The sequence below is a fragment of the Clarias gariepinus genome, chromosome 21, assembly GCF_024256425.1.
Source record: "Clarias gariepinus isolate MV-2021 ecotype Netherlands chromosome 21, CGAR_prim_01v2, whole genome shotgun sequence".
Taxonomy (NCBI): Eukaryota; Metazoa; Chordata; class Actinopteri; order Siluriformes; family Clariidae; genus Clarias; species Clarias gariepinus.
In genome coordinates this window covers 22,404,708-22,417,364 of record NC_071120.1, presented here as the reverse complement: position 1 = coordinate 22,417,364, position 12,657 = coordinate 22,404,708, and the positions used below count along the sequence as shown (strand labels likewise).

The 12,657-nt window shown below is 43.7% G+C and overlaps 1 protein-coding gene across 1 annotated transcript in view; it reads left to right on the top strand.

Annotated features, from left to right (window-relative positions):
* zgc:162952 (PKc_LIMK_like_unk domain-containing protein) overlaps window positions 1-12,657 on the top strand; it is a 40,497-nt gene that overhangs the window by 14,559 nt on the left and 13,281 nt on the right. Inside the window, exons 3-4 of the mRNA XM_053480529.1 lie at window positions 3,051-3,244; window positions 11,109-11,230. Of these exons, the coding sequence (XP_053336504.1) occupies window positions 3,051-3,244; window positions 11,109-11,230 (316 nt within the window). The remainder of the gene's footprint in view (window positions 1-3,050; window positions 3,245-11,108; window positions 11,231-12,657) is intronic.

Below are 12,657 nucleotides of genomic sequence, written 5' to 3'. Positions count from 1 at the left end.
CTAAGGACATATTATGATAAACAGAATGAGCAGCTCACTTCTCATATCTTCTGGTCCGAATCGTTTGTTCATGAAAAGAACCGCTCAATTTTGTTTTCTGTGTGATGCAGTCTATGGGAGTCACGTGACAAAAGAACGAACGATTTGGATGAAACCTACACAATCTACAAATTTCTGTTTACTATACATACGTGCCCAGGAAAAAATGAACTAATTACTCTGGAAGATTACTCATTCTTCTGAGTCATGTTAAAGACTTGTTCAAAAAGAACGAACTGTGAAACGTTCATGAACGACCCATCTCTAGAGTCTAAAGCATCAATGTTCCCATAAACAATGTCTCTATTATGAAATTCTTATGGTAAACATTACTGTAACAACATCTCCTTGTGATAGCTGCTAAGATACCTGCTCAGCTCTCACAGCAATCCTAAAATGCATCATATTTTTTTCCTTTATGTACCAGTGAATGTAGTAAAGGTAGTGAAAGCCCATTGAATGTGAACCTGTTCAGAGCTCTGCTCACCATTTTAAGACTTCATTATCCTCCAGCATTTTGTTCCACACAAATCCGATAAAAAGTATATACAAAAAAATAAAAAATAAATTTAATTGAGCACTCCTGACATCAAAATCAGGCTTCTGTGCGAGTTCGCTTTCATCTTCCCACACTCCCACCTACATGAATGCAGTGTCTGTGTGTGGGTTATGATTAGAACACGCTTCAGGATTGCTTTATTAATACGATGATTATTCAGGCTTGTGTTTTTCATGTGAAGTGGTTCAGATGATACAGAGTAGTGTGGGACGAAAAAACTCAAATATGAGCTGTTAACCTTTCATAAGGACACATATGTTTTGCTATCATCCACACTATTCTTATAGCAATGAAAATGATTTGAATGACTTCAGAGTTTAATGACTGTCCAGTTGATGCGTGACACCCTTGGAAAACAATTTATATGGTGAAATTGTTATATTTTGTATAGAATTTTTCAGGTCATATGATGGCTCAGTGGTTAGCGCTGTCACCTTGTAGCTCCAGGGGTTGGGGGTTTGAATCTTGCCTTTGTGTATGGAGTTTGCATGTTCTCCCCATATTTGATGGGTTTCATCCAGGTACTTTGGTTTCCTCCCACAGACCAAAGACATACATTGGATTGGTTGAAATTTCCAAATTGCCCCTAGCATACAGTATGTACTGTATGTGTGATTGTGTGCATGCCATCCATGACATTAGTTCACTGAGATCTTCAGGCTCATCATGACCCTATATTAGGTACACCTATTCAACTACTTAACACAAATATCTAAATCACCCTGACACCAGAGTATTAGAATGAGGAAAAAAGATGATTTAAGTGAATTTGAACGCGGCATGGTTGTTGGTGCCACACGGGCTGGTCTGAGTACTGCAGATCTCATGGGATTTTCACATGCAACCATCTCTATGGTTTACAGAGAACTGTCTGAAAAAGAGAAGATATCCTGTGAGCGGCAGTTCTTTGGGTGAAAATGCCTTGTTGATGCCAGAGATCAGAGGAGGATGGCATCAGACTGAGGCTACAATTAGCATGGACTTACCAAAATAATAATAAAAAAATATATATATTCTGATTGTCTGGTGAGTCTTGATTTCCCCAGGTTTAGAATTTGTGTTTAAAAATATGAAAGCATAGATCTATCCGGTCTTGTATTAATGATCCAGGCCGGTGATGGCGGTGTAATAGTGTCAGGGATATTTTCTTCACACAATTTTGTCCCCTTAGTACCAATTAAGCACTGTTTAAATGCCACAGCCTACCTGATTATTGTTGCTGACAATCTGCATCCCTTTATGATCCAGAGGATAACATACTGGGGGCACGGTGGTGTAGTGGTTAGCACTGTTGCCTTGCATCCCCAGGGTCCGGGTTCGATTCAGGCCAGGTTTTTATGTGTGCATGGAGTTTGCATGTTCTCCCCGTGCTTGGTATGTTGGTTTCTTCCGTGTACTCTGGTTTCCTCCCACAATCCAAAGACCAGTGTGTAAGTGTGTGTGTGTGCCCTGCAATGGATTGGGACCCTGTTCAGGGTGTACCATGCCTCGTGCCCAAAGTCACCTGGGATAGGCTCCAGGCCCTCCATGACCCTGGATATAGATTAAAGGGGTATAGATGATAAGTGAGGATAACATAAGTGGTGAGTATGACACATGACAGTAAGTTCACTGTATTCAAACGGCCTCCACAGTCACCAGATCTCAATCCAATAGAGCACCTTTGGGACGTGGTGGAACGGGATCTGATGTGCAGCTGACAAATCTGTAGAGACTTTGTAATGCTATTGTGTCAATATGGAACAAAATCTCTAAGGAATCTTTGCAGAATCTTGTTGAATCCATGTCGTTCTGAAGGCTAAAGGGGGTCCAACACAGTACTAGCTAGGTGTACTTAAATGTAGTAGACAGTGAGATAACTGATGGTATATATTAGTTTGAATATAAACGTTAAGCCTGTGCTGAATTGCTAGAACCATAGAAGTCCCCTGTCATGACGACTGAGAAAACATACTGACACATGCAACGTCTTTCACAAATGTTAAATTACATGTTCCAATAAGACAGATTCAATTTGATGGCAAGACACACTGAAATGTTAAATCTGTTATATGCTTTAATTATGTGGAGTTGTTATAAAAATACAACACAATTTGACCAATCAGAATACAGAACTCAGCAGTGCTATATTATAAATTGATTGAATTGATTTTTACCTTGACATGTAATAAATCCAATATTTAATTTATAAATATGAAGGATGAAAACAATGCCTACCTTTGGACCTGGCTTCAATAAAAGCTTACAGCTGCTTTCCTTCAATTCTTAACTTACTTTAAGTGATAGTTACAGGAAACAGCAGGAAACGTATTGGAAAAGTAGAGCTGTCAAAGTATGTTACTGTATAAGCTGAAAATTACACTCTGCTCAAAAGCAGCACACAGATGAGCAGGATTTTTTTCTTTGCAGCATGCACATGTTTAACGTTCTCTCTACAACATCTGTGTTGTAGCTCAGATCCACAGGATGTGTGAAGTGGACGTTTCGTCTGAACCCAGCAGTCCAACACTGTACAATGAGTCATCAGATGCGTACTACCACGTGGACCGCTGGCAGAAGCTGCGCACAGCCGTGAGGAAACTCGAGTTCTGGGAGAACTTCAGCCATGAACTTATCGGGAGCGGCTTCTTCTCCAAAGTCTATAAGGTAAGTGCGGTTTGTCATGGATATTGTGATGTTTGGTGTGTTTTCTCAGATGGCTCGCACTTTTTAAAAAAAATAATAAAATAAGTAAGAATAAGTAAATAAATTAATAATAATAAAAATATGTCCCCACCTTTAGTTGAGAAATGTGAAAATAAGGAAAAAAAGGCAGTTTATTAGGTATCTGATTATTAGTTTATTAGGAATTATTAGCTAATTATTAGCCATCACAGTCTGTCCCTCGTCAAAGTCACACAAATCATTATGCATGCTCAACATATCAACTTCAGGAAAAAAGATTCACTTGCTGCCTAAAACTAAAACTATTCCACCCATTTCCAGATATTGGAAATGTAACTATTTTGAGAAGCGCCAAATTGTGATTGCTCGAGGATAGGATCAACTCCAAAACTGAAGCTCTTGTGGGATGTTCCCGGTCTGCAGTGGTCAGGACATACCAAAAGTTATCCAAGGAAGGAAAAACTAAACTGCCAACAGGGTCATGGGTGGCCAAGGATCACTGATGCACATGGGGAGCGGTTTGCCCGTGTAGTCGGCTCCAACAGAAAAGCTACTGTAGCTAAAATTCAGGGAAAAGGTTAATGCTGGTTGTGTTAAAAAGTTGTCAGAACACACAGGTCATTATTGTTTAAATGGCAAAGGCTGGTGGTCATAATGTTATGGCTGATCAGTGTACGTATTACACAAAGTATTGGAGACATTGCTTTGTTGCTGCAAATTTGTCAGCTGCATATCCAAGCTGTAAACCCTCCCGTTCTACTACATTCCAGAAACGCTCCACTAGACCCAGATCGGGCGACACATACAGTAGGGCAGTTGAAGGCACCAAACCAGTTTGAGATGAACCGTCCTCTGACATGGAATTATAGCGTGCTAGTTGTAGCCGTTATGGGTTTAACACCTTATGCACCATTCTGGGCAAACTATACACTGGTTTTTCAAGAATTTCTGACATACTCAAACCCACCAACCATGGCTCCTGTCCTGCATTTTATTTTTATTTTCACACTGCTGCTTGTTTGGCTATTTAAATAACTTCATATATGAGCTACCTGAGATAACTGCATGAGTTCCTAATAAAGTGGCCGGTGAAGATATTTGGTGGAATGCTTACTAGTTAGAAGAGTCAGAACACTGATAAACCTGGTATTTAACATTATGATACCATTTCATATAGAACAGGGGTCGGCAATTAAGTTTGGCCTCGGGCCAGATTTTTTCCAAGCCATTACATGGCGGGCCACGACCAAAACATTGGCTAATTTATTGAATGAATAGGGGAGGATGAATGGTAGGCGCTCGTAAAATGACAGAACCGAAATAAACTGACGCATCTAAGATGAGATCATCGTGCTAATTACGATCCGGCTAAATTAGTTCTTCGAGCACACCTGTTGTTGATGATTAGTATGGCTGGATTGAGTTGTCTACTCACTGATCACAAGCCCTGCTATTGGTTGACGAAATGGAAAAAGAGTGGCTCCATTTTTTTTTTTTGTAACACGTGTTATGCGCAGAAATGCCCCCTGCCGTGGATTGCCCCCCCACATAATCGCTATTAAATATTATATTATAACATAAATTTAGAGGTTAATGCTTTACAAATTACATGAGACAATGAAATAAAATAAGCAATATGAAAATAAATATGTTGTATATGAAAAAATAGAAATATTAATATTTTTGAAATACATGTATACTTTTATATTGTTTGTTATAAAATTTGTTTCGTTTATACTATGTAAATACATCTGCTGATGCATCTGGACACATCTTCAGTGATATTCCTGGAATCATTGGGTGTTTCGGGTCTTTCAACATCATACACCCTCAACCAGGTGACCCAGCCAGGGTTGATCAGACCCTAGCTTGTGTCCAGATGGCTAACTAGCTACCATGACTCCATGGTTGGCCTCTCTTAAGCCACAGCCATCTTGAGGCCCTCTCTGCCGCTTCGGTGGTACTGCGGATAGCTCTTCTCTTTCGCTCTCCAATGATGCCTAAACTACTTAGAGCTCGGGCTAAGGAACGGGCCGCAAAACCTCTGCATCCTACCTCCACTGGAAGGCACCTTGCTCTCCACCCAGCCTGCTGACAGTCACTGACCAGTCCCGCGTACCTGGATAGCTTCCTTTCAAAGGCTTCCTCCAAGCGGTCCTCCCATGGGACTGTAAGCTCCAACAGCACAGCTTGCTTAGTAGCCTCAGACAAAAGTACAATGTCTGGTCGAAGGGTGGTAACAGCAATGTGGCTGGGGAACTTCAGCTGTCGTTCAAGGTCCACCAAAAGCTGCCAATCCCTAGCTGAGGTCAGGATCCCTACTGGAGTTCTTTTGACTGAGGTTACCTGCTCCCCAGCTCTAACAAAGGCGATTGTTTTCTTGGAGGGACGAAACTGCTTCGCCCACACCAGTTCCGTGCTGATAACTTCAGCGATGGTCTTCAGGACTTGATCATGTCTCCACCGGTATCGCCCTTCTCCAAGTGCCGTGCTGCAGCAGCTGAGTATGTGCTCTAAGGTGCCTCTCTTGGAACACAAAGGGCATGCTGGTGTTTCTGCAATGCCCCATGTGTGTAGATTAGATGGACTTGGAAGCACATCATACACTGCCTGAATAAGAAATTTAATGCGGTGCGGCTCGGCTTTCCAGATCTCAGTCCAGGTCACTTTCCTCTCAACCGCATTCTCCCATCTTGTCCAAGCCCCCTGTAGCCTCATTTCTACAGCCTTGCAGGATCTCGTCTCCTCCACTGCTGCTCTTACCTCCTCTTGAACAAGACGCCGCCTACCCTTCCCTCTGGTGTTTATTTGGGAAGTTAGAAAGGATCCTAAGCCAGCTCTGCCTTTTGAGACCACTCCCACCAGGCTCCTCTGCCGTAGCCTTGCCTCAGCCTCCTGGACTGCCTCCTCTGCCCTCCACTTCCTGCCTGTCCTCACTTGGATCCCAGCCTTAGCCACCTTTGGATCACTAGAGTCCCTGTACTGCAACACTTCTCTAGCCTTCGTTACCTTAAATTCCTCTTCCAAGGATTTGAAGGGCAGCTGCAGTATGTTGTTATGCCCATAAAGTGCGATGCTGCTCAGGCTCTTTGGCAACCCAAGCCATCTCCGCAGGTGGTTGCTGACTTTCCTCTCTAGGATCTCAACAGTAGAAATTGGAACAGCATAGATGAGGAGGGGCCACAGGATTCTGGGAAGGATGCCATGCTGGTAGACCCAGGCTTTAAACTTTCCAGGTAGACCAGACTTGTCCACAGATTTCAGCCAGCCATCCAACTCAGCACAAGTTGACTGGATAGATGATGAGTCTTTCAGAGAGCTGTCAAAAACCTTGCCCAAGCTCTTGACTGGCTTCTCTGAGATTGTTGGTATGGCTATACCTTTGATGTAAAACCGGAACTTATCGTCCACCTTGCCTTTCTTCAGCACCATAGACCTTGATTTGGAAGGTTTGAAATGCATCCGGGCCCATTCCATTAGCTTCTCAAGTCCCTTTAGAATCCATCGGCAGCCTGGCACCGATTCTGTCGTGACTGTTAGGTCATCCATGAACGCCCTGATGGATGGCTGCCGTTGTCCAGAATTCATTCGGGGCCCTCTGCACTCTGACTCAGCGGACTTGGTCAGCATATTCATGGCCAGGGAGAACAGCATCACAGAGATAGTGCAACCTGTGATGATACCTATCTCCACCTTATGCCAAACTGATGTGGTTGTTCCTGAAGAGACCCTCATTCTGAAATTGTTGTAGTAATCAGCTATGAGGTCTCTGCACCTATTTGGAACATGATGTTTTATCAAAGTGAGCTGGACTAACTTGTGTGGAATGGAGCCGAACGCATTTGCCAGGTCAAGCCATAACACTGACAGGTTGCCTTTGTTCTCTCTGGCCTCCCGAATTAGCTGTGACACCACACCAGTATGCTCCACACAGCCAGGCATACCTGATATGCCACCCTTCTGCACTGATGTATCAATATATTTGTTCTTTGTAAGGTAGGTGCACAGCCTCTTGGAAATGGTACTAAAGAAGATCTTTGCCTCCACACACAGCAAGGAAATAATGCGGAACTGATCTAAATGAGTGGAGTTTTCCTCCTTTGGAATCCACACCCCTTCTGCCACTCGCCATTGATCTGGGATCTTTCCCTTCCTCCAGAAGACTCGCAAAATTTTCCACAGACGCTGTAGGAGTTTGGGACAGTACTTGTACACTTTGTATGAAGTGCCACTAGGTCCCGGAGCAGAACTCACCCTTGCTTTGTGTACAACCTCTCTGACTTCCTTTAGCTGCAAATCTGATGTATTAAACTGCACCTCTGGTTCTGGTGGATCTATGAGAGTATTACACTCTCCCAGCTCATGCATTCTACAGGAGTCACTGTACATCTGTGTGAGGTGGTGGTTAATTTCTTCCTGAGAAGAGCCAAGTCTTCCACTGCGCTTCTGCCCCAGCAGCTCTTTAGTAAACTTGAAAGGGTTGGCAATAAAGCTTGCTCGTCTGCGTGCCCTCTCGCGGCGTCGCCTCCTGTGCCACTCTGCCCGGCGGAGAACCCTAATCTTCTTCCGGAGGATACACATTAACTGGGCAAGTCCAATGCGTCCCTCCTCTCCTGCCCCCTTATACTGGGACTTCAGAGCTTTCATCTCCTTCCTGATGTCATGTATCTTCGCTGCTCTCTGATTTTTTATGTAAGAAGTCCCGGAGCTTCGCTTCTCCTCCTCACCAAACCGTTCAGCTGCAATGCTGACAATAATGGTAGTCATAACTTGAAGTTTCCGGTCAGCCTCTCCTTTTGTTGTTATCTCCAGCATTTGGTCAACATCATCGTCAAACTGTTTCCACAATGACGTCATGGTGGCTGCAGGCCATTTAATCCGCCTCCGATCTGACTTGATGTTTAAGGGATTAGTCGACAGCACTTGGAGGTTCCGGGCACTGTGGGGTGACTCCGGGCCAGGCTCCTCCTGCGTCTCACCAGGTTGAGCACCTGTGCGTTGTGTTGCTCCTGCTCCCAACAAACACTTCATCTTTGTTTGGTGGATTTTTAAGCCATGGATGTTCTTGCAGACTTTACCACATGTACACTGTTTGCTCATTGTCGTTTGTCCGTTGCCTGTGTCTGTTACCAATGTGTCCATCAGTTTGGGATGCTCATCCTCCCCCCCTCTCGGGCACCCCTGGGGGTATTTTCCTAATGAATTCGTAGTAGCTAGATTGGTGTCCTCCTCTCGGTGGACACAGAATGGGTTGCCAGCCCACTCTGCCCCGGTTGCTGTCTCTCCAAGCTGTCACTGTCTCTCCAGTAGTCACCACACTATTCATGGTTGTCATCCAGTCTTTCCTGGCTGTCACTGATGTCTCAGGGTGTACACTATGTAAATACATCTGCTGATGCATCTGGACACATCTTCAGTGATATTCCTGGAATCATTGGGTGTTTCGGGTCTTTCAACATCATACACCCTCAACCAGGTGACCCAGCCAGGGTTGATCAGACCCTAGCTTGTGTCCAGATGGCTAACTAGCTACCATGACTCCATGGTTGGCCTCTCTTAAGCCACAGCCATCTTGAGGCCCTCTCTGCCGCTTCGGTGGTACTGCGGATAGCTCTTCTCTTTCGCTCTCCAATGATGCCTAAACTACTTAGAGCTCGGGCTAAGGAACGGGCCGCAAAACCTCTGCATCCTACCTCCACTGGAAGGCACCTTGCTCTCCACCCAGCCTGCTGACAGTCACTGACCAGTCCCGCGTACCTGGATAGCTTCCTTTCAAAGGCTTCCTCCAAGCGGTCCTCCCATGGGACTGTAAGCTCCAACAGCACAGCTTGCTTAGTAGCCTCAGACAAAAGTACAATGTCTGGTCGAAGGGTGGTAACAGCAATGTGGCTGGGGAACTTCAGCTGTCGTTCAAGGTCCACCAAAAGCTGCCAATCCCTAGCTGAGGTCAGGATCCCTACTGGAGTTCTTTTGACTGAGGTTACCTGCTCCCCAGCTCTAACAAAGGCGATTGTTTTCTTGGAGGGACGAAACTGCTTCGCCCACACCAGTCCCGTGCTGATAACTTCAGCGATGGTCTTCAGGACTTGATCATGTCTCCACCGGTATCGCCCTTCTCCAAGTGCCGTGCTGCAGCAGCTGAGTATGTGCTCTAAGGTGCCTCTCTTGGAACACAAAGGGCATGCTGGTGTTTCTGCAATGCCCCATGTGTGTAGATTAGATGGACTTGGAAGCACATCATACACTGCCTGAATAAGAAATTTAATGCGGTGCGGCTCGGCTTTCCAGATCTCAGTCCAGGTCACTTTCCTCTCAACCGCATTCTCCCATCTTGTCCAAGCCCCCTGTAGCCTCATTTCTACAGCCTTGCAGGATCTCGTCTCCTCCACTGCTGCTCTTACCTCCTCTTGAACAAGACGCCGCCTACCCTTCCCTCTGGTGTTTATTTGGGAAGTTAGAAAGGATCCTAAGCCAGCTCTGCCTTTTGAGACCACTCCCACCAGGCTCCTCTGCCGTAGCCTTGCCTCAGCCTCCTGGACTGCCTCCTCTGCCCTCCACTTCCTGCCTGTCCTCACTTGGATCCCAGCCTTAGCCACCTTTGGATCACTAGAGTCCCTGTACTGCAACACTTCTCTAGCCTTCGTTACCTTAAATTCCTCTTCCAAGGATTTGAAGGGCAGCTGCAGTATGTTGTTATGCCCATAAAGTGCGATGCTGCTCAGGCTCTTTGGCAACCCAAGCCATCTCCGCAGGTGGTTGCTGACTTTCCTCTCTAGGATCTCAACAGTAGAAATTGGAACAGCATAGATGAGGAGGGGCCACAATTTATCATTATAAAATATTTATTTTTATTATATATAATTATTTATTTGCATATTCATGACAAACCCCTGAAAAATAAATGTGCAAGATGCAAGGATATATGCAAGATCCTTTTCTTTTCCCACGTGAGTCAGTCCGCGTCAGTCGTGCTCTTTAACCAATCAGATGTGACCTCGCCATTTCAACCAATCATAACCCACCAGGAGCGCGGGCTAAATCCTGTTTACATGAAATAAACCTGCTTCCGAGCAGGTTCAAGCTTACGGATATGTTGCTATGACAGCAAATGCGAGAAGCGCATCGAAGAACGAAACAATCCAAGATCAGGACAAATTCACATCAATCAAATCCAGCTAACTGAGTTAGAGACAGACGAAGAACGGACCCCTGGGTGCTCGCAAAGCACAACAAGACGTCATTGGTTTTTGCATGTTGAGCGTTCGCTCTGCACCTCGCTGATGCGCTTATTCACCCTCGTATCCAGATATAACAAATAAGAATTTAGATAGATTGAAATATTTCTGTTCTGAAAAATGAGGTTTCCAAACTAAGAGTTTTTTTTAGACTGTCAGTCCGATTTAAAAAAAACATATAATTTATTTATTTTCATTCTCTAGTTTAAACAATCTCACGGGCCAGATGTTTTTGCTTGCGGGCCACATGTGGCCCGGGGGCCGCTAATTGCCGACCTATGATATAGAACATTTATAAAATAAATAAGAGTTAGACTTTATACATACAGTATATATATATTAGACTTAATAATAAAAATGTGATCACTTCATGTGATCTATTTATTAATTATTTATTTAGTAATCTAATTAATTACTATGCGTAATTAATTAATATAATTTGGTCAATCCAGCTGTTATGCATTTGCGTTTTGAGGGCGTGGCTTTTAAAGCTTGGGATTGAACTCTGTTATGTAAATATATGTAAACATCCATCATTTGAATATGGGATTTCTGCATATATTGTGTTATTTGTATACTGACGTCGTGGTTTTGTGTGTCCCGCCTTCCAGGTGATGCACAACAACACGCGCAAGGTCATGGTGGTGAAGATTTATAAAAATGATGTGGATCAGGATAGCATCGTCAGAGAAATCAGTCTCTTACAGAAACTCTCTCACCCCAACATAGTCAGGTAACCATTCTTCTCTACTACATTCTGCCCTGAACGGTTCATACGCAAGGTGAGCCATTCGATTAGAACTTTCCTGATTTAATCAACACTTGGCCCAGTTTTTTTTTTATTTTTATTTTTACATCAATCCATTACAGCACGACCTATTTTTTTTCTATCTGGCGTCATTGTCTCTAAGTTACTGATACATGTGGACAAACAGAGCCTGTGACATTCAGCACTGCCAGTATCGGGTCTGAAGGGCATGACGTCATGGGGCATTTTATTTGTCTAAGCAATCTGGTCTGTTCGTGTGTCTTGTGAAACTGCAAGACTCTTATCCAATTCTATCACAGCTCTAAAGCTACCTGGTACCAGGAGTACTTGGCACAAAGCTTATCATGCTGTAATGCATTTTCTGTTGCAATGCATTCTAAAAGAATTATATATTTTCCTACGGCCATTTAAACTGGGACTCCTGTTATTTCCTCAATATACAGCAATTTCAATATTGCTTGAACTACAATCAAGGTAGAAAGTTCTCGGTGCACCAGAGACATGATCGGACTGTCTAAACAGCCAGCCGCCCAGGAACTCCTTTAATAATCCAAACATGTACAGTAGAAATGGCTTGGAGCGAGTTCAAGACTGTATGAGGACTTGAAAATAAACATGCAAGTGGTGAAAAAAAACCTAAAGGGAAGATTTAGCAGACTTAGGAGTGGTGGTGCACCAGTCCACAAGACCTTCATGGAAGAGTCAGAAGAAAACCTTACCTTCATCCCCATCATAAAATCCAGCATCAGAAGTATGCAATAGAACATTTACAGAAGCCTGATGCGTTTTCAAAACAAGTGCTGTGGACTGATGAAGTTAAAATAGAACTCTTTGGCCACAATCAGCAAAGGCATGTCTGGAGAGGAAAAAAAAGAGCAGCATTTCATGAAAAGAACACCTTGCCAACTTTTAAGCATGGGGGTGGATCCATCATGCTTTGGGGTTGTGTTGCAGCCAGTGGCACAGAAAACATTGCACGGATGGATGGAAGAATGGATTTCACTAAATACCAGCAAATTCTGGAAACAAACATCACACCATTTGTAAAAACCACAAGAGAAGGTACAGTAAGATGGAGGTTTTGGAGTGGCTATCACAGTCCCCTGATTTAAACATGATTGCAAATTTGTGAGTAGATCTTTAAAAAACTGTGCATGCAAGATGACCAAAGAATATTACAGAACTATGCAAGGAAGAATGAGAGAAGACAAGAATATAAAAGCCTTTTAGCTGGCTATAAAAAGCATTAGCAAGCTGTGATATCTGCCAGAGGAGGAAGTACTGATGTAGGGTGCCCAAACTTTTGCACAGTGCCACAATAAGTTTTTTATTTTTTATATCTTTGTTCAATTTATGACATGCTTCAACGTTCGCGGAAAATATTGTGCATT